This window comes from Prionailurus viverrinus, chromosome E3 (genome assembly GCF_022837055.1).
Source record: "Prionailurus viverrinus isolate Anna chromosome E3, UM_Priviv_1.0, whole genome shotgun sequence".
NCBI classification, from domain to species: Eukaryota; Metazoa; Chordata; class Mammalia; order Carnivora; family Felidae; genus Prionailurus; species Prionailurus viverrinus.
The window spans coordinates 1,020,934-1,044,065 of NC_062576.1; the positions used below are offsets into that span (position 1 = coordinate 1,020,934).

Sequence of the window (23,132 nt, forward strand, 5' to 3'; positions counted from 1 at the left end):
CAGATTGCGTTTGCTGTGACATGTCCGTGCATATATTTTCCTGCACAATCGAGTTTCCTAATGTTTTCAAACCGCCATTGTTGTGCCCAGTCGAGATTGACCAGGTCTGCGTGGTAATCTGTCAAATTAACTGCTTGTCACCACCACCCGCAGGCGATGACTGTGAGGGGAAGAAGCTCCTTGAAACGCACACAGACGTCCGCTGGCGGTCCTCAAGGCCAGAGAGGGTGGCGGGGGCCATTTGGCACGTCTTTTCTTACGCAGGTTGTGTCTCACACCTTTTTGTTTTGTTCTTATCGTGTTCTTCGCAAACGCTGTGGCTCCTTGTTTGTTTGTGTTGTAAAAACTGACAGGAAGGGTACTGACTTTAGCTTGAAATACAGAGAATGTCTCTGTCGGGAAGCTCCTTTGGACGTAGAGCACAGGCTAAACGTCTGAGAAGTAACCTGCTTGAGGTGACACGACGGGTTAGAAAGGCTGGTGGTCCTCCCGGGTGGAGCTCAGTAGGAGCCGTTGCCCTGTGCATCGCTCCCGTGACCGCCGTGTCCTGAGCCTTCGCGGCAAGGAGGTGTGCGTGCACAATTACATGTTTTCCAACTTACACCCCTAAGTTTCTTGCTAAAGGGGCACCTTTTTTAGAGTTTTTTTTTAAAGCTAAACTTCAAAAGTAATGGCCTCTTCACTGTTAATAAAACATAAAATGATAGATTAAAAACTCCTGTTCAACGATGTTTCTTTTCCTCTCAGGCACGTTGGAATTAACGGCGTCAGGAGTCAACACGCAAATGCGTATATAACTTTCAGCAGTTTTTCTGCCTTATGTGATGCGTGGTGTTTGATAACCAAAGTCTATCGTGTTAGTCTGTTACCCAGTGGTACTGCCGTTTGTCATTCGAAAATACTTTTTCACTAGAAAGTGCTAACTTGTAGAATGATCAAGTGAAGACCAAGTCTATGGTTTTGGAGTCACCGTGGTCTCACCTAGAGCACGTTAACTGCTGGTGTCCACAGATTTTATCTGTTAGCTCCAGCGCTGGGCGTGGGGGTAGCTGCCCGCCACCCTCAGGGCTCTCTGTAGGGGAGTCTGCCTTCCCTGCGTTGGGAGGAAGTGAATGCGGCGGCGTTTCATAATTGAATTTCAGAATCTCGCTCGGACTTAAATAGTTGATCATTTCTTCTCCTTGAGAAGAGACTCTTGACGTAACTGATTTGAGAGTCTTGGTAAAATGGATCCCAGTGGGAATTTCTTGTACGGTAACTATGGAGAGCTGGTTTTCCGGTGTGAGTTTTGAGTGTGCCCCTCTTGCACGCATCTTGTCTATCACAGGTCACCTCTTGGTACAGATGCTGCAGAGGATTGGAGCTTCCGGATGGTTTGTGTCGAAGACACTGTTGTCGCTCCTTTGGTTGGCCGTGGTTGCTCCAGGTGGTTATTCTGGCTCTCTGTGTTAGCGCTCTCTCCAGGGCTTTGGGCAGCTAGCGCCTGCAAGAGATGACTTATCTAACCAGATGAAAGTTTCGTTTCAGGGCTACGTGCTTTGATCCTTGACATGACATGTTTCGTTCTCGGTTGCGTACAAGTGCTAACACACTGTGTTCTCGGGTGTGTGAGGGTGTGTGAGCGTCTTCGTCTCTCCTCTGTGTTGTGTCCTGTGTTAAGTCTAGCCGCTTGAGTTAACTGTAATTGAGAATGCATGAATTTGGGGTTTCCCCTTTTTATCATTGTTCTGTGGCTCTGTCAGCATTCCATATTGCTTTGTGCTTATGATGTCCCTGTGTTTGAGCGTATGGATATTCCTGCCGTGACGATCGGCGTCTTAATGTGCGCCATCCCTAATTTCATCTAAGCATACTTACGTGATATTTGTTTGCACGTTGCCTTGTGCTCTCTTTTGGCCTTCACGAAAACTGTCTATTTAGGAATTTGATTTCCCAAAGACCATTTCTTTAGAATGTTTGGTGTTTTCTCTTTTAGGGAAGGCAGCCTCTGGAATATTCTGGTGGCTAGGGATTGGATGGTACCAGTTTGTTACTTTGATTTCTTGGCTGAATGTGTTTCTTCTTACAAGGTAAGAAAACCAGTATCATGTCAACTCCATGTTTTTTGTTTGTTTTTAAACATTTATTTATTTATTTATTTATTTAATTTCTTTATTTAGAGAAACAGCAAAGGGGGAAGGGCAGAGAGAGAGGGAGAGAGAATCCCAAGTAGGCTCTAGGCTGTCAGCAGAGAGCCAGATGCAGGGCTCAGACTCACGAACCATGAGATCGTGGTCTGAGCTAAAGTCAAGAGTCAGACACTTAACCAACTGAGCACCCCGGGCGCCCCTCAACTTGGTGTTTTAAAGAACTGACTTTGTGGGATGCCTGGGTGGCTCAGTCAGTGAAGTGTTCGACTTCGGCTCAGGTCATGATCTCGTGGTTCGTGAGTTCGAGCCCTGCGTCAGGCTCTGTGCTGACAGCTCAGAGCCTGGAACCTGCTTCAGATTCTGTGTCTCCCTCTCTCTCTGTCCCTCCCCCATTTGCACTGTGTCTCTCTCAAAAATAAACGTTAAAAAATTTTTTATAATAAAATACTGACCTTGTGCTAATTGCAGGACATAATTTGATTTGTTGGGTTTTTTGTTTGGGTTTTTTTGTTTGTTTGTTTATTTATTTATTTTTTTTTTACTGTTTATTTATTTTTGACAGCATGAGTTGGGGAGGGGCAGAGAGAGAGGGAGACACAGAATCCGGAGTAGGTTCCAGGCTCTGAGCTGTCAGCACAGAGCCCGATGCGGGGCTCGAACTCACAGACCGCAAGATCATGACCTGAGCCTAAGTCGGACAGTCAACCGACTGCGCCACCCAGGCGCCCCTCTTTTGTTTATTTTTTTAATGTTTATTCATGACCTGAGCCTAAGTCAGACGCTTAACCGACTGAGGCCCCCAGCACCCCTGATTTGATGTTTTATAATGACTTATGTTCTATTTACATTTTTATAGTTCAGTATATTAATGTCTTGCCTATTTTATATCACTTTATTTATATTTCTTAATTTTTGAGTGAGAGACGGCACACGCATGTTTGCACATGCCTTTGAGGGGGAAAGGGGCGGAGGGAGAGGATCCTAAGTAGGATCCTGATGCAGGGCTTGGTCTCCCAACTGTGAGGTGATAACCTGAGCTGGAATCCAGAGTTGGATGCTTAACCCACTGAGCCGTCCGGGCACCCCTGTGTCACCTAATAGTTTACAAAGTGCTTTCATGTTTTTGTTTAATCTTTCAGACCACTTCTGTGAGAAAGGAAAGGCACTGTCATTTAGAGTACAGGGGTGACCCAGGTCGGGAGGGGGATGGTCAGGACTGGGAGCCAGACCGGGCAGTTCCTCCGGCTCCCAGTGACCTTAGTGTGGCTAGTGACCAAAGCTCTTTAGTGCCCTGCGTGGCACCTTGCATGTCAAGAGTTAGTGAATATAGTCGATGGTTAATATGGGCCAGGAGACGTCATTTTATGGACAGGCTCCCCTGTAGGCGCCGAGGGGGTGCCTGGCTGGCTCAGTCGGGGAGCCTGCGACGCTGGAGCTCTGGGTTATGCGTCCAAGCCCCACGTTAGGTGTGGAGCCTACTTTGCAAACAGACAGACAGCTGTAACTGCATTTCTAATACTGTCGACTTTCATTTTGAAATAAGAGTGGGGTTATTTGGCATGAAATTACGCAGAGGTAAAATGGAATGGCGATCCTGCCCTTTCTTTTTCCCAAGGTAATATTTTTCTTTTTATTCCTAGGTGCCTTCGAAACATTTGCAAGTTTTTAATCTTGTTCATTCCATTATTACTTTTACTAGGTAAGTAGAATTCGACCTACTTACCTCAGATGATTAATGGATACACGTAAAGGTGAAAGGAGGGAAAGGGCTGCGGACCTCCGTGCGCGTTGTGCAGAGCGTTGTCTGCACATACGCGTGCAGCTGGTCCCTCTCCTCTTCTAGGTGCAGGTCTGTCCCTGTGTGGCCAGGGACACTTCCTGTCAGGCCTTCCTGTGTTCAACTGGACACGTGCGCACGGAACCCAGAGGGTGGACCTCCCCGAGGGCACCTTCGCACCTGATGCCCCTCATCTGAGCCAGCCGCCAGAGGTAGCCACGCAGGAAGCCCCCTTCTCCGGCCTTCCCCATCCGTAGTCCTCCCAGTAGGTTTTCGTACTGCTGGGAGCAGGGGCCCTGCCCTGTGTTAGAAAGTATGTTTAAACATCAGATAGGCAAGGCTTAAGACTTGCTCCTTAAATGTTAGGAGATGGTTTGGGTAATGCCTATTTAAATTTTCTCATTCTGTTAATTTTAATTAAAAAAAAAAAAACAAAACAGCGTTTACTACTTTGGAAAATACAGAGTGTATGAAGAAGAAAATACAACCCCCCCATGTCTGCCACGTGGGGAAAATCCCTGATGACGGCCATCGTCACGCTGTGTATCCGTAGCGTTTAGGGGACCTTTCACTGCAGTGTTTGATTTGTGCTTTTGACTCAAAACTGCACTTCAGATTATTTGACGCCAGACGGAGTTCTCCATTTGTGTTGCGGTTGGAACTTGCTGTCCCTGTTGTAGGGCGGCGGCGAGGCTTTCCCCCGGCGTCCGATGAGCGAGGTGGAAAGGCAGGTGGCCTCGTTGTCTGGACAGTGTCACGGCCACGACGAGAAGCTCCGAGAGCTGGCAGCTGTGCTTCGGAGACTGCAGGCGCGGGTGGACCAGATGGACGGAGACGGCGGCGGGACCCTGTCCCTGGTTAGAAGAGCGGTGGGGCGGCCTTCAGGGGCCACACGTGCTGGAGGACTGTCGGGCTCCGAGGTTGTGCCCAGCAGTTCCCCAGGGTCTGTTCTCTTCGTGGGGATGAAGAGTGGGAGAGGCACGGAGGGGACAGGTGGCCGTGCCAATCGGTCGTTGGGAGCCGTGTGCTGTCCCGTGACCGGGAGCTCCGGCGGGCAGCGCGGAGATCTCGTGCCCGGGTACCCCGCTCTGCAGGTGGCTCCTGGCCTGCGTCTTAATCTGAAAATGGCCTGTCACAATTCAGTGACGTTTCCTCTCAGTAGGGATTTGCCTTGCACTTCCTGTCAACACTGATTTGAAAAGTTCAAGTCTGATGTAAAATGTCTCGCGGTCATCAAGCGGTTAAGAGTAGCTGCTTCTCTGTCCGGAACCCTGAAGAGAGTCTTGTTTATTTGGTATATTCTCAAGGAGAGACCTGTCAGTCCACTCTCCCCACGGCTGATGTTTATTTTCTTAGGTTCCAACATGCGTGTTTATTCAGTGTTTAGATGCTTTGGATTGAAATCTTTCAAATACGGGTTGCCCCTTGCCCTAACAACCTGCTGTTCCCTCACGTCTCTGGTCTCGACCAAGAGCCCCCTCCCCACTCAGCACCAGAGTCAAGGCGTGAGCCCATCTCCCCTCCCTCACTGGTGCCGCTGGCCTCCAGCCTGGGCACCCCCAAGGCCCTGCACGGGACCTAGTCCTGCGTGCCCCTGGGCAAGCCTGCCTCTTGTCTCTAAGCGCCAGCACCCCCACACTTGGCCTTGGGGGAGCACTGCCCACCCCATGGCCCCGCCCACCACCTTCCCCACCCACCTTTCAAGTCACTGTCTTCTCACACCTGATGGGGACCAAAAGGAATGTTAGTGGAGTGAATGACCCTTTTCTCAACTCTGGTTTGGCCTGAGGAACGTCACTAGTTTTCATTGTGATGTGTTGATAACATGGGAGGACGCTCAGGTGACAGGGCACAGTTTGCACCTTCTCTGCACGGCCCCCGCTTGCCCCCAGCGTGCCCCCCACCTTGCCCACCGCTTGCCCCCCCCGCTTGTTCCCGGCTTACTCCCGCTTGCCACCAGTGTGCCCCCCAGCTTGTCCCCAACTTGCCCCCAGCTTGTCCCTTGCTTGACCCCCAGCTTGTCCCTGCTTGTCCCCCACCTTGCCCCCCATTTGTCCCCCGCTTGCCCACAGCGTGCCCCCCAGCTTGTCCCCAACTTGCCCCCAGCATGTCTCCCACTTGCCCCCCACTTGTCCCCCGCTTGTCCCCAGCTTGTCCCCCAGCTTGCCACGCTTGGAGTGTTTGTACCTGCTCAAGGAGCATTGGCGTCCTTCATTGATTCCTCAGTCGTTGCTTATTTTTTGTTTTCTTGACCATAAAGTTGGGATGACTTCAGTCACGTCCCGCTGGCACAGTTATGACTGGTCTGTTCTTGTTGGCCGGGTGAGAACTTTGTAGATGGAAAGGGTGAATGGGAACTTGGCCTGTTTTTTGCAGACGGGACGGGAATAGTGGGAAGGGTTGAAGCGCGTCCGTCTCGAGGGAGATGCCGCTTTGAAAAACAAGATAGCTGGACTGGATCCGTGATGCACCACCTACAACAGTCCAGCTGTCCCCGTGGGCAGAACGTTTGTGGGTGAGCAGAGTCCCATCAGGTAGCACGTGGTCCTAGCTGAGGCAGCCTGGAATACTGTCACCGCCGCGGGGCGAGAGGACCGCGAAGTCCTTGATAAAACAGTGGGGAGCTCCTTTGCCTATGACTTAGTTCCTTCTCTTGTGGAGAAAAGAAATGGTAGCTAAAAACAACAAACCCACAAACAAACCCAAGAGTCCGTTTTAGTGTAGTACAAATGACCAAATTTTATGCATTCTGGGCTCATCTTATTAAACTTAGGTTATAAATTAGCATACGTACAGATTTCACGGGTTCGTCTTATACCGTTTTTCAGTATTTACCTGTGTGCAGTGTGAACTGCAGTTTTCTGGGGTTCACCTGTGCTGGAAAACTCTTCTCATCTGATGCAACTGTCTGTCTCTTGTCTCTCATGTTGTGAGCGCGGAGGAGAGCTCATCTGTGCAGCACTTTGTCCCTTTCCTCCCGGCTGCACTCCGCAGCCTGGTGGGGAAGTGCTCCCGCCAGGTCACGTGTGGCGCCTGGCTGTGTGTCGCACACTGGGAGCGGCTCACACGGCAGGGGCTGTCCGTGCAGTGTCCCCTGAGAGTCGCAAGGCGTCCACACGTTCGCTCGCATCTGGAGAAGTGGGACTGTGTTGAGCTCCGGGGTTCGGGGTGGGGTGAGGACCCTGAGGGACCCCAGGATGCCAGGCCGTGACCGGGCACCCTCGAGTGTTTGGGGTTCTGTACAGAAGCGACTGCCAGGTCTTGGCTGCTTGTTAACGCCCCTCTACCATGGGCTCACTCCTGTTCCTTTCCAATCCTTTCCCAGACTGACTCCGTGACCTTCCGCCAGGAGCACGAATCGCGAATCTCAAACCTAGAGGACGTTCTTGGAAAGCTGACAGAAAAATCCGAGGTTTGCATTCTCGACCTTTCACTTGTGGCCCCAGCAGTGAGAGGACATCGGGGTCGGCCCCGGTTGTCCCGCTCCTCAGCCTTTAAAGTGCCTCTTTTAGGGGGCTTGCTGTTGTCCTTTGTAAAACGGAAAAATCTTTCTCACTGTTGCCTCCCACCCCTGGTAGCTCCCTTTCATCGCATTAGCGTGTCTGCCTCACGGACTCCGAGGTGTCTGAGGGGGCCCTGAGCTCAGGTGGCAGCGGGGGGACCGAGCTGTGGCCGGCTCTCCAGGTTCCAGGGCCCCTCTTTCTTCTCGATGTCCCACAGCCTCCCCCAGAGTGACTGTGTCTGACTGACCAGATTAATTTTCTGGTGGAAGAGCTGTTATTATCAGGTGTTGGTGAAGGCAGAGGAGGGAGGCCAGGATGTTTGCAGTGATCTGAGCCAGCAACACCATGGGGCGCTCAGATTCAGGGTCAGCGGGCACCTTCGGACCCAGCGTGAGCCGTGGTGCAGCCCTGGGGGTCTTTGGGGCAGCTGCCGTGTTCCTGCCCAGGGGACCCAGGCGAGCTCAGGTCACCCGCTGACCAGGGTGTCTGTGGCACTGAGGAGAGGTGGGCAGCCGGAGAAGGAAGCGAGAGGGCAGGGACGGCCTTCGCTTCGCTCTGTGCCGGGAGGACGCCCCCCTCCGTTCGGTTACAGTTTGAAGAGGCGCAGTTCTCGACTCCCTGTGGTCTCGTTAGCTCCCGCGTCTCTGAACGGACCCTGTTCATCATCACATCTTTGTGTGTGTGTGTGTCATTTCCTTATCCTGCCACGTTCAGAAAAGACTTGCCAGAGGTGGTGGCAGTGTTCCACTCCTTGTCCCGGGTGCTGGTTATGGGAGCTGCTTGTTTGGAAAATCCATCAGGCTGTCCCATGTGACGGGCACCGCTCTCTGAATACACATTGTGTGTGTGCTAATAGTTTTCTTTGAAAAAATAAACATCCCTCCCCTGCCAGCTAGCAGGCAGGTCTGGGCTTTGAACTAAAGGGAAAACTCACAGATAAATATGTGTAGTTTCATATGGAAACACATGGTTAATTGAGTGTCTGATCTATAAAATGCTAGTATGTAACTCTTGTATATAAACAGATTTCTTTCTCTCACTTTTAGGCCATCCAGAAGGAATTAGAACAGACCAAGCTGAGAACAGCTAGGTAGGATAATTTTGAATAAATTAAGATTTTGTCTTCTGTGTTTCCTTGTTGTGTGGGACAGAGCGGTCATTGGCAGGACCCCGTGTGCACCTCTAGTTACTGGGCTTTGTGGGTGAACACAGTCCCACGGCATCTTGGTGGGCGACCCTTGGCGGCACTGACGACAGAGAGGCTCCCTGCGGGGCCCCGGTAGGAGGTGGGCTTCTGGGCCTGGACGCGCACCGCCTCAGCAGCTTCTCCTGCGGGCCGCCCCTGGCCGTCCAGGACCGCCCTTTTGTAAGGGGCCTTCTCACACACAGGACGGGGGCGCTGTGCCACACCTCTGGGCTGTGTTTTGGCCGCCTAAACAGCCCTGTCCCCAAGCAGTTTCTGGGGGCATGCTGTTGGGGTCCTCACTGCCCCGGCCTTTTCTCTGGCACCTTTATCGGCTCCCCCGGATTCTTCTGGAAGTACGCCATTCCCTTCCCTTGATACGCTCGAAGCTGCACATCGTTTTCCACACCCTCCAATTTTATCCATGTGGGCCCTGTGCAACCCCCCCCCCATTTGTGTTTGTGACATGACACCTGTGCCCTTCTGTCCCTCCTGTCACTCCTGTGGCTCCACGTGGGGGACCAGACGATGAGTTCTAACTTTGCACCTTCCTGTCTCTGGCTCTTAGATCCCGTATCACTATTTTAGACCCCATATATCCTTCCGTCAGGATGGATATGAGTGTTAACAGCACATCTTAATTCCATTTCAGAGCCTGTATTTCCACAAGAAGGTTTGTTGCTATGCCGATATGTGGATGCTAAAATGGTTTTCCCGGACTCTCCTGCCTGGAGACATGTAGTGTTGGTGGCTTACCAACCACAGCTGCCTCTAAGCAAATACAATATCACAATATTTTGCGTCATAATGTACAATTTCTACATAAAAGTAGGAATTACTAAGACAAACTCTGAAGCTGTACGTTTTTCAGTTCAGTTACCTGTTCCATTAGCATGAAAATTTCATGTTTAACATTGTAATGGTTGTTGATAAATTTGTCTGATTTTAGATGTCTTTTTTATAGTTTTGAGGAGATAGATACAGGTTTTATTTTTATTATTTATTTATTTATTTATTTATTTATTTATTTATTATTCTTTTAACGTCTGTTTATTTTTGAGGGAGAGAGAGTGCCTGATGGTGAGCGGGGCAGGGGCAGAGGGGGAGGGAGACACAGAATCCGAAGCTGTGCTGACAGCTCAGAGCCCAACGTGGGGCTCGAACTCACGGACCGCGAGATCATGACCTGAGCTGAAGTCTGACCCTTAACTGAGCCACCCAGGCGCCCCTATTTATTTCTTTTAGAGATGTGGGTTTTAAGTACTAAGTAGTTTTGAGAGCTTTCTCCTGCTCCTGACAGCCTCTGGGAGTAAGTAGCATGTGTTAGACATCTTACCTGAACACCAGGGCACGTTTGTGTGTTCATGCGTGCACTGCTGTGGAAGAAGGTCTCTGTGGGATTTGACTTGAAACTTCTAAGTTTCCATGTTAAGGTGGGACAGGTCGCTGTGTTTACAGTATTGACTTGTCTGTGGGGTGTGGGTCCCTCCACGTGTTTATCGCACGCGTTTACTTTAAGCGTGTGCGACTGGGGACGCCTGACTTCCTTCCTCCTCCCGATTTCCCAGCGGGCTTGAGGAAGAGCCGCACCTCCTTTCCATGGTTAAGCAGCTGGAACTGGAGCTGGGTCATCTGAGATCAGAATTGTCCAGGTGGCAGCATTTGAAAACCAGTTGTGAGGAAGTCAGCACGATACATGGAAAGGCAAGTTGTAAAATGTTTTATCATAGAAAATAAAACACTATAGTTGAACTTTTATGTTCATGAACTTCAACTTTCTTTAGAATTTTTATTATATCTTAAGTTATTTACTTATGTACGTATTGATTTACTTTGAGAGAGCGTGCAGAGGAGGGGCAGAGAGGATCCCGGGCAGGCCCCATACAGTCAATACTGTGCAGTGCAGAGCCTGATGCAAGGCTTCATCCCATGAACCATGAATGAGATCACAGTCTGAGCTGAAGTCAAGAGTCGGACGCTTAACCGCATGAGTCACCCTACATCTGAAGTTTTAAACCTTTAAGATAGCATTTAACATTTAACATAAAATAGTTACTATTCAGCTCTCCTGGAATTTCCTCTAGCACATTAGCACCTAGGTGTGCGTCTGTCCACACTTTGTGTGCAGACGGCCACGTGCCAATGTTGGTTTGGGGGCAGGCCATTTTGTACGTCTTTTCACCAGAGTGGATTCGCACGGCACTCTGACGCTTAGCTTCCTGTTGCCACATATCCCGGTGATGTTTCAGGCCCCAGTTTCTTTATGCAAAAGAGGAAATCCAGACATTTATGCTGCATGAAAATGGAAAAAGAAACATTTGAATGGCAAAAGCTATCGTAAGTCAGAGTCGGACAGTAGATTAGGAAAAAGTGTCTGCGATACAGTTGATGAAATCATCTCTGCTCTGCAAAGAGCTCCTGGCATTGGCCACAGCAAAGACAGTGGGGACGTGGGCAAAGCATGTGAGCGGGTCACTCGTTTCCACTCCTCGGGTTTGCAGACAAAAGTGAACACCTGTCCTTCGGCCTTCAAAGTGGCCGCGAGAGGGAGGACAGACCCACCCCCACCTCCCCAGCACTGACTCGGGGAGACGGCTTCCTTGTGGCTGGTGGGACTGGGTACCTCCACCCTCGGGGAGATCTTGGGATGTCAGCCAGTTACACAGATGCATATTCCGAACCTGGCAGCAGCCCGCTTGGGGCCCCCGGCAGCAATGAGAGCGACAGGCAGACGGAACCACGGAGGCCGTGAGGAACCTTGCAGGGTTAGTGCTGGAGGGCTCGCAGGGCTGGAGGCCGTGGCACATCTGTGGCCTGTGAACGAGGGCCGCCGTTCACGCGGGAGCAGGGTGTCCCTAGTGTGGAGCGCTGCGGAGCTGTGCGAGGGGCCAGGTGGGCCTCCCGGCCTTGCTGTGGGACTCTGTGCTTTCTCCTGTGCATCCGTCCGTGCCGCATCCGTCACAGAGCTGGGGCGGGTAGAGCGAGAGCACAGGGCCATTTCTGGCACATGGAAAGTCACACGTATGTTGTTTACGTGACTGCTTCCTTACTGCACCGAGTTTGCAGAGCGGGGGCTCCTTCCTCTGTGCACCTGACCCATGAGTCACTCCCCCAGTGAGTGCCTGCTGAGGGGCGCGTGCAGGGCGACCACGTTGGAGGAGCCTCCCTTCCCTCGGCCCTCCTATAACGTATTCCAACGCTTTTGGAGAGCTCCTCGAGTTTAACGTGAAGGGAGAAAGTTGTCACAGTTACATTATGGGTTTTGGAGAAGGTTTGTGGTCCTTTCGAGGTGTTAAGGTGACAGAAATGAAGCTTTTAGATGGTTTGGTTAAAACAGTAAGTTCACGTTCTGCTTACTAATGATTTTACTAGGTGGACGCCCAAGTCAGAGAAACTATCAAGCTCATGTTCTCCGATGAGCAAGGCGGTTCTCTGGAATGGCTGCTACAGAAACTTTCTTCTCGGCTCGTCAGCAAGGGTGATTTGCAGGGTTTGTTGCGGGATTTGGAGCTGCAGGTGCTGGAGAGCGTCACCCGCCACACTTCTGTGACACAGCAGGTCTCCGGCCCTGAGACCGCACCGTCTGCTGCGAATGAGGCCGAGGCTTCTGGGATAACGGAAGCGGTAAGTAGGCAATGGGAAATGTTTGAGGCGTGTATCGTGATGGAACCGATGACCTGGTTACCGAGCTGGCAGATCCTGAGGTCTTACCCGACGAGGGTCCCCCAGGGATGTGGTTGTGGTCGCAGAGGTGCTTGGCGCCGTGTGGGGTGCGGAGAGGGTGCCAGCTCAGCGGGCTGTGGCTGCTCTCGATGCCGGTCAGCCGCTGCCTGGGGGCCTCGTCTCTGGAGCAGTGACCGTCGTGGCTGTGTGTGAGCCCCGGGTCAAGGGTGGTGCCGTCCCACCTCCACGTGGCGGCCCTGTGGTCTGGCGCAGGGCTGACACTCCCCGTGCCTGTGAATTCTGCTACAGTTAACTGAAGATGCCTTTCTAGTAAGACATCGGGCCTTCATTTCTCTATCGACACCTGAGCCTTGTTTGGCCCCCACTAATGCACGTTGCCTCCATCCAGCAAGCGCGTGTCCTTGTGAACAACGCCCTGAAGCTGTATTCCCAAGATAAGACCGGGATGGTGGACTTCGCCCTGGAGTCTGGTGGTGAGTAGACTGAACACGGTGGTCACCTGCTGGCGGGCTTGCAGACGCGACCGCTGCTACCTGCCCTGATTCCATGTGGCCCCAAACCTGCTAGAACTAGGTAGTCCCTGGTGCTCTTGATTTAGCATGTGGTCAGGTTCTCCCACAGAAGGCCGGTGTTTATGCTCACACGTCCATGGGCGTGAGCCCGTGTAACTGTGGGCATCAGCAAAGTCCCAATTTGGGGGCATTTGAGTAGCTTTTAGATTTTTCTAGCTACATCAGAGTTTACTGCCACAGAAATATTGCTTAAGTATTTACGATCTTTTGCATTGTAAGATGTGTTTTTTTTAAGTAATGAAGTACAGTAATTGATACCAGAATAGTGGTTTTTAAACGGTTTCCGAGAGCACTCGATACGTGAACATGTGTTGTTTAGGTGTCCAGTGAGCGATGTTTAAATGCCTGCTGCGTGTGAGGACTGTTCTGGGTCCCGGCCCTACGGGACTGCCACTCTGTAGGGGACACAGATGACAGACAGGAAGTAGCCAGTGGTACCTGTCCGTGAAAACGGCTGCTGAATACGTAGAGCGATGGGGATGCTGTTCTGGTTCCGCAAAGACACCAAGGAGAAAATTGTGGTCCATTAAGTCAGGGAGGTGCTGCGTGCCCGCGTGCCCAGGCTCAGGGCCCGGGTGTATTTGGAGGAACAGAATTGCGGTTTAGTGGGGCGCCCGGTGGGCTCTGTTGGTAGATCGTGGGACTCTTGATCTCCAGGTCATGAGTTCAAGCCCTGCGTTGGGCTTCATGCTTCGTGAGGCCTACTTTAAAAAGTGAAATTAAATTTAAAAAATTAACAAAGAATTTAAGAGGATTGTGGTTTGGTGAAGTGGTTCGCACGCTTCCCGTCACCTGCCTCCTCGGGGACGTTCGGGACAGCGCCTGGATCAAACACAGAGCGTCTCTGTGAAGAAATGGGCCTGTGTCCATGCCACATGAGACAGGTCGAGACTCCAGGTGACATGATGTCTGTTCGGGGAAGGTTTGGCCACCATGTGTGTAAGAGAAAATCTTAGTTTTCTGAGTTTTTAAAATGTAGGAATTGCAGACCAAGGGTTAGCAGACCAACATTTTCTCTTAGGAGTTTCTTTTTTAGAGCGAGGGTGTGCGCGTGTGGTCTGGGGCAGAGGGAGAGAGAGAGAATCTTCAACAGGCTTCACACCCACACGGAGCCCGACACAGGGCTCAATCCCATCACCCTGGGACACTCAACCGACTGCGCCACCCAGGTGCCTGAAACAGAGGGTCTTGCCACGCGGTAGCCAGTGCAAGCGTCGGGGAGCCCTGCACGGCAGCAGGGACACGGTTTACCCTAACCCAGCCCTTGAGGAAACCCGAGCACCGCCCCTGGTCAGGAGCCTGGTCCCCACTGGCCCCACTGCAGCCGCGGCCGTGACGCCGGCCGTCTGTGTCTCTGCAGCGGCGCCGCGTGCTGGCCCGGAGCCTCTGTTGCGAGCACAGTCCTCCACGTTCTTCTGATGCTGAATGGGAATCAGGAAGGCCGTCGACTCTTCTGTGTGTGTATTTTGTTGAGAATGACTGTTCTAGAATATCGTGATAAACACGTTTTTGAAATTCAGTGATTTATGAAGAAACTATTCGCAATTCTGAGACATCAAATGCTCTTCTAACCATTTAGCTGGGTCGTTGTTTTCTTAGAAGCATAACTAATCCTTACAGATTTGTATGTCATTAATTTGGAATTTGGGCAGTTTTGATGAGGTTGAACTGAAGGTTCTGTCACTACGCAAGGCATTTGTCGACTGTATTTTTTACAGTGTCTGTACTTAAGGACGCTTTTTGTTTTCAGTGAGAATAGGATGTTTAAAGACACAATACAAAGGTTCAGAAATTCAAGTCTGTTGATCAGTGAGGTCAGAATCACTTTCTCTTCTTGTTTGAGTTCCCAGCGCCCAGGTCTGCCCCCCACAGTCAGGGGAAGTGCCTGCATGCGCGCGCCTGTGTAGGTGTCCTGAGGGGTTTGATGGACAGCCACACTCGGGAGCCACGGCCTCTTAGAATACGAGCTTCTCGGGGAGCTTGTATTTGCATTTGTATGACGGTTTAATTTGTTGTTCCCCACGCCAGCTCATGTGCCTTGCCACCAGCATCCTGTCTGCCCTGTTTCCTGTTGAGGGGCAAACTGGACCTTTCTTTTTTTTTTTTTTTTTTTTAACACTTCTTTTTAATGGAGATACAATTCACATAAGCTAAGCTTCACCCTTTGAAAAGCGTCTGATGTGGCGGGTTCGTGGTCACTGTGTCGTGCAGCCGTCTAGCTCCAGAATATTTGTGTTACTCCAAGGAGACCCCTGGACCTGGTAGCACACGCGCCCCCCCCCCCCCCCCCCCCCCGCCGTTCCCTGAGCAGCTGCTGATCGAGCGTGTCCCATCGCTGTGGCCTGTCCACAGTAGGCCCTCTGAGAGCAGACGCACCTGCGCACCTGTCAGGCAGCTCTGGTGCCTGTCGATTTGTCATTTATTTAGAAAGAGGAACAAAAGCTCGTTGAGAGTCGCCGTAGTGCAGACAGGGGGGGCTTCCCTTATGTCCTGAAGCGGCTGCAGACTCTGAATGCCAGGCTTGGCAGAAGAGTGAGCGAGCCTGGGGCCCATCATAGAGTAGACGGTTCCCTGTGGACACAGCGACCTGCACGTGAGCCCCTGCGGCGGGGACGGGCCCCCCGTGACCGCTTTCCCGGCGGCCGGTGCAGACACCCAGGCAGCTCCGACCTCTGCTTTCAGGTGGAAGCATCCTGAGCACTCGCTGCTCGGAGACCTATGAGACCAAGACCGCACTGATCAGCCTCTTCGGGATCCCGCTCTGGTACTTCTCCCAGTCCCCCCGCGTCGTGATCCAGGTGAGCCGGCCGGCCCGGGGTCTGCGCACAGTCCCCGGCACCACCCCGATACCTCCCATCCCCTCGCTGTGCTCGTGCGCCCTCGTCCGCGAGTCTGTCCCCACAGTCCCCGCAGAGGCGATGCTCCGCTGCGGCCACCTTCACGGCCGAGGACCTTCCCTCGTGAGACAAGCTCGCGCTTTCTCGGTCTCTAAAGAGGCAGAGCAGGTGGACACGGTCGCACCTCGAGGAAGGTGCCTCCACGGGACTGAGCCCCGGGGGCCTGGGGGGCCCGTGCTCACACGGCATTTGCGGCTGCCTCTGTCTGGGGTGTCCGCGGGCTGCCCTCAGCACACGCTGCTGCTCCGCGTCCGTTTTACGCGGTCCGTCCCGAAGACTCAGGGGAGGAATTTCAACTGTATGTTGGTTTCCCTTCAGTTCTGAAATGCTGCCTTGTGTTAATGACAGTTGTGAAGAAAGGTCAAACGATTCCTTTTGTGGGAACTGTGCACAGGATAGCTGTCTTTCACTTGGAAACACATCCAGTCTTAGAGAATTCGTGAATTACCGTGAACATTTAAGTATCGGTAAACTTAACATTTCGGAGCTCGGGTGCTGTCCTGGTAGCCTGGCTGTGGTCTGGTGCGCGGGACCGGCTTCCCTTCAGTCCTGAGCGCGTGTCGGGCGGGGTGCCCATCGCCGCGGGCGGGTGGACCCCACGGCGGGTGCGCACCCCCGGGCGCGGGGCGGACGGCCGCGTGCCCCTGCACCGGTTTGTGGGTGCTCCCAGGACCCCGGCAGGTGCTGCCTCGGCTGCAGGGTGGGGCCATTTGCCATCATAACAGTTCGGAGGTCTTGATGTTCCTGTCGTCCCCCCGGTACCACACTGGCCCACGGCAGTCGTGCCCGCTCTGCCGACTGGATCGGTGGCGCTCTGTGTTAGGCGTGCGTGAGGAAGGGACTGCTCTGTGAGGAGCACCCACACGGGAACCTGGACGGGGAGGCTGCACGTGAGGCACTGGTGCCTGCAGACACAGGACCGGCTCCTACCTCCACAACCAAGGCAGGGCAGCTGAGAGAGTGTCCCCCAGCCCCCCAGGGCTCAGGCCCAGACCTTCTTGTAGAGGGCACAGCCAGGGCTCACTGAATGGTGCCACCCTCCAGGGTGCTGGGGAAGCTGTTCCCAGTGAGGGCACCCTCCGTGCACAGAGCTTAACCCTTGAGGTCCCAGTCCATTTGCACAGGGCAGGTACAGAGGATACATAAATCAGGAACGAGGGATCAACCAAAACTGAGTACAGGCGTGAGCAAATACACAGGTGTCGCTGTGTCTGTCCCTTCCCCTCCTGCTCCAGCTCACGAGCAGCTGCCTGCCAGGGACCCTGCCTCGTTCACTTGGTGCTTTCTGGCCAGCACAGTGCATGCACCAGGCCCCCCGTCACAGGCATGGTGGCTTCTCTCACAAAAATATCCCTACGCCTGTGTCGTTTTGTATTTTGCCAGTGTATCTTAGGGACAGCAGAGGGTAGCTGGGTCAGAGGGTAGATGCCAGGACGGGCTCTGCTGGATAGCGCCAGGTTACGGAGGGGCACGTTCTAACCAGCGTGTGTTAGAGTCGACGCTGCCCCTGGTTCACCGACAGACACTGTCAAACCCGTGCATTATTGTTGATCCTTTCGGTGAAAAAGGGTAACCACCTGTCGTTTGAATTTGTATTTCTATTGTTATTACGTAGCATGCAGCATCTTTTCGTATGTTTGAGGACCATTTAAATTTACTTTTAAAAAATGAGTTTGTCTTGTCTATTTTCGTTTAAGGCGCTGGTTACCTTAACTTTTATGAAACTCATTAACATACTGGAGATCGTCACCCTCTGGAGTTTAAGTTGCGAAGGCCTTTCCGCATTTTGTCTTTTGATCTTGCTTATGATGGCTGTTTACCGTGTAGAAGTGTGTTTATTACTACATCGGTATTACTAGTATCTTGTCGTTGCTGTGTGTTAAGTTTCAGATTGTCAGATACGTTCTTCAGGGCTCGTTCAACCTGCAGTTGACCCTCAACGACAGGTTTGAGCTGTGTGGGTCCGCTTCTGCACTGTCCTCCCCGTCATGAGCTCTGTGGTGCTGCTTCTCTCTAGTTTATTTCATTGTAAGAGTGCAGTGTATCGCCCACGCAGAAAGTGTGTGATGCCCATGCAGCAAGCCCCCTGGCCACCTGTAGGCTGTCAGTAGAGGTGCTGGGGAGCCAGAGATTATTCGTGGGGTCTTCACTGTGCAGGCAGCTAGTACCCCGGCCCCCGTGCCATTCTAGGGTCACGTGTATTAAGTTTTTGGTTTTTGCCTTTTCCCTAGCCTGACATCTATCCAGGCAACTGCTGGGCATTCAGGGGCTCCCAGGGGTACCTCGTGGTGAGGCTGTCCATGGAGATCTACCCGACCACCTTCACTCTGGAGCACATACCAAAGACGCTGTCGCCCACGGGCAACATCACCAGCGCCCCCAAGGACTTCGCGGTCTATGTGAGTGAGCCTCGTCCCGGCTCTCCCCTCCCTTCAGTTCCAGAACCTCCCTCAGATGAGCCCAGAAAAGGCTGTCGACACAAGTCTGTGTCACCGGCCCCTGTCCCCCCATCAGTGCTCTGAGCCGGTTACGTGCGGAGGGAGACGGTCCAGTCTATCTCAGGGAGGCCAGCGGGTGTGGACTGTGCTCGCTGCCCCCCGCTCTGTGGGAGTGCTGCCCTCAGGAGCAGTCCCTCCGACCCGGAGAGTTCTGTGTCTAGAGAACGTTTGCCCATTCGGCCATAGAGGCAGGCGTGACAACTATACGCTGCTGAACTTACAGAAAACTCCCAAACACGAAAGTTGGAGAAAGAGCCCCCAGAATCCCAGCACCCAGAGAACTCATTGTTCATATCCTGGCGTTTTCTGCTCTGTCCACTTTTTTCCCTGTAAAAGATACAGCCGAGACGGCACAGTTTGTATTTTGTGATGGCGATAAACGCTTTGTACGCATCTTTAAATACGTGAAACACCGTCACGTAGCGAGGCGCTCGCGTACCTTTCCACTTCTCCCGCTGTCGCCGCAGCTTCTGTGTTGGGGGTCGGCGGCCGTACCCGCGGTCTCCCTCCTCCCCCCCCCCCGTAGACTGGACGCTCACAGTGGCACCACCGTGTACCTCGTGGCGGGGGGTGGAAGGGGGGCGTGAGTGTGCCCTGGCCAGTGTTTCACCTCACTGAGCCCTCTGGTCCTAACCTCCACTAGCCTGGCCGGTAAAAACGGCCTACTTGGTCTACCTTTCTGTGTTTCACACGCATGTTTCCTCTTTTGTAGGTTCATTTTGTTTTTATTCATTTATCTTCCGGGAGTCTTAGTTTCCTTAAGCACATCTGAGCTTTTTCCACATAGAAACGCCTGTCACGCGTCCCTCTTACAGACACGCTTCCCAGTGTGCGTCCCGATGCTGCACGTAGCCACCTCTGCTCGTCCTCTGTCACTGCTTCCACGCTTCGCACGGAAGTCCCCGCTCTGACCCACTCTGACAGTCGCCTTACTTCCCACTGGCTGCTTCCTTGATGCGCCAAAATACAAACCCAAGTCACCCCTTAGCCATGTTAAGCGTGCGGTTTGCCGGATTCGGCGCGTTCACGAGGCTGTGCCGCTGCCGCGCCATCCTCACGGAGCTTCGTCTTCCCAACCCGAGCCTCCGTCCCTGTTCCACGCCAGCTCCTGGCGCCCCCCGTCTGCCCTCGTGCCAGTCGGCCTCCTGCGGCTTCACAGCCTGCTGAGCCGCCGTCCTTTTCCCGGGCTCATCCGACGCCCTGGGGCTCCGCTGTGGCGTGTGGAGCGCCGCGCGGGCCAGGCGGTCACAGAGGGTGCCTGCGGTCGGTCCCTCCTCTCTTGCTCGCTTGCCGGTTCCAGCTGTGCTTTTCCCTGCCCACGTCCGAGAGGGACAGTACCTCCCTCGGGGGCCTGTCGTGAGCTGTGTGGTTGTGGAATGCCCAGCATTCACCAGGTCTTCTGGAGAAGGCCTTATTCCTGCTTTGACCTTCCCAGATCGTGTAGAAGGAGAGCTGTCTTCGTTAACGCAGTGTCGTTTTTCCATTTGTTAACGACTGTGTGGCTTTGGTCTCAGGGACTAGAAAACGAACACCAGGAGGAAGGACGGCTCCTGGGACGGTTTACATATGATCAAGACGGGGAGTCCCTCCAGATGTTCCACGCGCCGGTAAGCACTTGCGCGGCTCGGCCCGGCCCGTAGCTTCCCGAGGCCTGACCCGCACTCCGCCTGCTCTCGGCTCAGCAGGACCCCCCGCTGGCCTCGGCAAAGCTGCCCGGTGGGGTCCGTGGGCATCAGCCGGAGCGAGTGACCCTGAGCCTCCTGACTTTTCCCAGAGGAGCCTTCTTAGCGTATATTTGGCTCACGTGCATGTGTCCCGTTGCCGGAAGCCAAAAGGAAATCTGGGGCCCGCTAGGAGTCCTGTTTCTACCTGAGCTACGTGTCCTAGGATGCGTGACTTAGTTCATACTGAGAACTTAATCCTCCAGCTTGACCGCTCACTCTCAAATATCGTGGTCGGGAAAGTGATCAGGCTGGGGGTGTTCATGTGGATAATCGTGATTTCCTCCCCACCTTGTGATTCCAGAAAAGACCCGAGAGAGCTTTCCAAATAGTGGAACTTCGGATTTTCTCTAACTGGGGCCATCCGGAATACACGTGTCTTTATCGGTTCAGAGTCCACGGAGAACCCATCAAGTAAAGATCCCGCTGTCAGTTCTTGTACATCTTGTATATACTGGGACAGCCTGACACACTGGAACCCTTTGTGAACCAGGGCACATGGAGTAACAGGATACTGTCACCCCTAAATAAACGCCACCGACTGCCACTGGGAGTGGACGCCCTGCTTGCTCTTCTGTCCACAGAAAACACTGCATGTCGAATGCGTAGTTTCACCGAGGTCTGCCAGCAATAGCCGATCTCTGTGGAGATTCCTTTGAATGTGTGGGTCACAAAGACACATGTGTTGTTTTGGGGATTTGTTTTTGAACATGAAGCTCTTGATACTTGTATTTTCTTGACATCAGGAACAAAGCAAATTAAAAGGTCAAAGTGTTTGAAGCTTTGATATTTAGCCTTTCACTGGCCCTTCTCAAGGACTTTCGGGGGCAGATCGATTTCATGTGTTCGATCCAGCACACGTTTCTTTCAGGGAAAAACCGCGTCACCAGGTTTCGGTTGTGAACTCCTTTTTTCCAGGGTAGGATTTTTCCCTTTATCCCGCACCAGGTGGGGAAATTCCTGCAATGTGTTTTTCTGCTTAGTCTGTTTCACTGTGGGCTGAAGGGGGGTTCTCACATGAAAGGGGGCGGTCTGGATCTAAATGGACATATCAGTCGAGCTCTCAGGTCTCAAGGAGGCTCATCCCCCCGGGGGCTGTCCCCGAGTCTGCGCAGTGTCCGAGGGAGCCGGGACACCCAGGCTTGGGGGTGTCGTCCGCGTCTGGTTTGAATTTTGCTGCAGAGTTGAACACTAACCTGCTCCCTGTCTTTCCGAGTCTAAAATTTTTCCTCCACTGACGGTTATCCAAGGGGATTGTTCAGGGTAGCAAATTCTTGAAACCATTACATTTTGTGGTTATACTTTTTCTCACAGTGGCACTTTCTTCCCGCCTCTAGCTGGGATTTGCCTCTTACTATGGCTGCCGGCCGTTCTCAATTCCTTGAGACTCATTGTTTATAGTTAATATTTAATATTTAGACTATTTTACTGAGCAGACTTTATAAATGAGATATCTGCAAGGCACTTAAAGTGTTACAGATGTTTTAAAAATTATTTAAGTTTTATTGGTTAAGACCGTTCTTTTGGTGTTCTCATAAATACTGTATTTTCAGAAAAAGAAAATGATGGTGCTGACTGGTTTTCTGAAGAGTTTTATGTATATTGCACAACAGTCCTCAGATACATAAAAACTACACAAAGTAGCATTTTTTTCACTCTTCTTAGAATTGGGACTAACTAATGCCTATGCAGTTAAGTCAGATAAAATGTATACAGATGTTTCATATATTACGGGATAAATCTATAAATCAAAATTTCCTATATAAAACTAAATTTGGGAGTTGGGTGGAAGTATTTTGAATATTTATTTTTAAAGATGCAAGATAGGACTTTGTGCGTGGTATTTTTGTAAATGCTTTTCAAAACACTTGTCTTTGGTAGTGCTGCTTTTGCTGCCACCAAATTGATAAGATGCTATTGAAATGTTTAAATAAAGAGTTTAAATTTTTAAAAGTGCACGTGATGTTTCGGATGCATAATAAATGGTGTCTTTTCTCAGTTTGCTCTGTTCCTGCCCGTGGGGTGTGGGGCGATGACGCTTGCGAGTTCTAGAGACGGCCCCTTGGGAAACGAGGTGAACGGTAGAGAGGGTTGCCGGACAAGGAGAAAATCGGGAAAAAGAGGAGGTGGATCTCCTCCAAGGGACATCTGCGTCATCAGGGCACCTGCTGCCAAAGATGGGTTTGGGACGGGAGTTCATTTGTAAGTCTGACCCGGGATTGGTTCATTCAGCCAACGCCTCCTGAATGCCCACTGCGTGCGTGAGGCCCTGGGCTGAGGATCCCTAGTGAGCCAGGACAGAGCGCCTCTTCGGCAAGAGCTGAAGCCGCAAGAGCTGAAGCGGCGGGAGGAAGCAGCACAGCACCTCGGTGGCGTGGCGGGGCGTGAGGCCTCCGGCCGGAAGGGACCCTGGAGGCCAGGACCCCCAGGGGAAGGCTGCACCTGCGTCTCCCTGTCGGTTTTCGGGTTCCCACTCTGTTTTTGCCCTTCTGGAGACACTATGTCCACTAGCAAAAATAGGTGTATACTTCGCTGTTGTTTACAGGAGACAAATGACCGCGTACTCCACTTAACAGCGCTGTGCCTCCCTTTTTTCCATTGTGAAAAAGACCTGGAGATCTGTCACAAAGGAACTTTAAAGAAAATAGCAATACCGTTGGGGATTTAATGGTTACTGATCTATGGACATTTGTTTGCATCATCTATACGAACAATAGGTTACAAACAAGGACTCTGTAATCAACATCCTCCGGGGTCTGGTGTTGGCTGACACTGAAATCCAACTGGGCTGCAGTTGTGCTTCCCCCCCCCCCCCCCAGTCGCTGTCCCCATCCCCGTCCCCAGAACCCATCCACTGTCCCTATCCCCATCCCCTGTCCCATCCTTTTCCCTGTCCCCAGAACCCATCCACTGTCCCCATCCCCGTCCCCCATCTGTGTCCTCATCTCCTGCTCCCATCCTTGTCCCTGTCCCCAGAACCCATCCTCTGTCCCCAGCCTCCATCTGTGTCCCCATCACCCATCCTCTGTCCCCATCCCCTGTCCCATTCTTGTCCCTGTTCCCAGAACCCATCCACTGTCCTCATCCCATCTCCATCCCCTGTCCCAGTCCCCATCCCCTGTCCCATCCTTGTCCCTGTCCCCATAACCCATCCTCTGTCCCCAGCCT

General features: G+C 52.4%; 1 protein-coding gene across 13 annotated transcripts in view; it reads left to right on the forward strand.

Moving 5' to 3' along the window:
• Positions 1–21,922, forward strand: part of SUN1 (Sad1 and UNC84 domain containing 1) — a 54,770-nt gene extending 32,848 nt beyond the window's left edge. For 4 of the 13 annotated variants that reach the window (XM_047839508.1, XM_047839510.1, XM_047839499.1 and 1 more), the window contains 15 exons: positions 154–264; positions 1,328–1,426; positions 1,976–2,069; positions 3,770–3,828; positions 3,973–4,118; positions 4,587–4,763; positions 7,232–7,318; positions 8,456–8,499; positions 10,161–10,296; positions 11,965–12,216; positions 12,665–12,749; positions 15,531–15,646; positions 17,977–18,144; positions 19,758–19,850; positions 20,269–21,922. In XM_047839508.1, the coding sequence (XP_047695464.1) occupies positions 154–264; positions 1,328–1,426; positions 1,976–2,069; positions 3,770–3,828; positions 3,973–4,118; positions 4,587–4,763; positions 7,232–7,318; positions 8,456–8,499; positions 10,161–10,296; positions 11,965–12,216; positions 12,665–12,749; positions 15,531–15,646; positions 17,977–18,144; positions 19,758–19,850; positions 20,269–20,382 (1,781 nt within the window). In that variant the 3' untranslated portion in view covers positions 20,383–21,922. The remainder of the gene's footprint in view (positions 1–153; positions 265–1,327; positions 1,427–1,975; positions 2,070–3,769; positions 3,829–3,972; positions 4,119–4,586; positions 4,764–7,231; positions 7,319–8,455; positions 8,500–10,160; positions 10,297–11,964; positions 12,217–12,664; positions 12,750–15,530; positions 15,647–17,976; positions 18,145–19,757; positions 19,851–20,268) is intronic. The other 9 variants (XM_047839506.1, XM_047839509.1, XM_047839507.1 and 6 more) reach the window with 4 other exon arrangements.
• Positions 21,923–23,132: the final 1,210 nt, after the last annotated feature.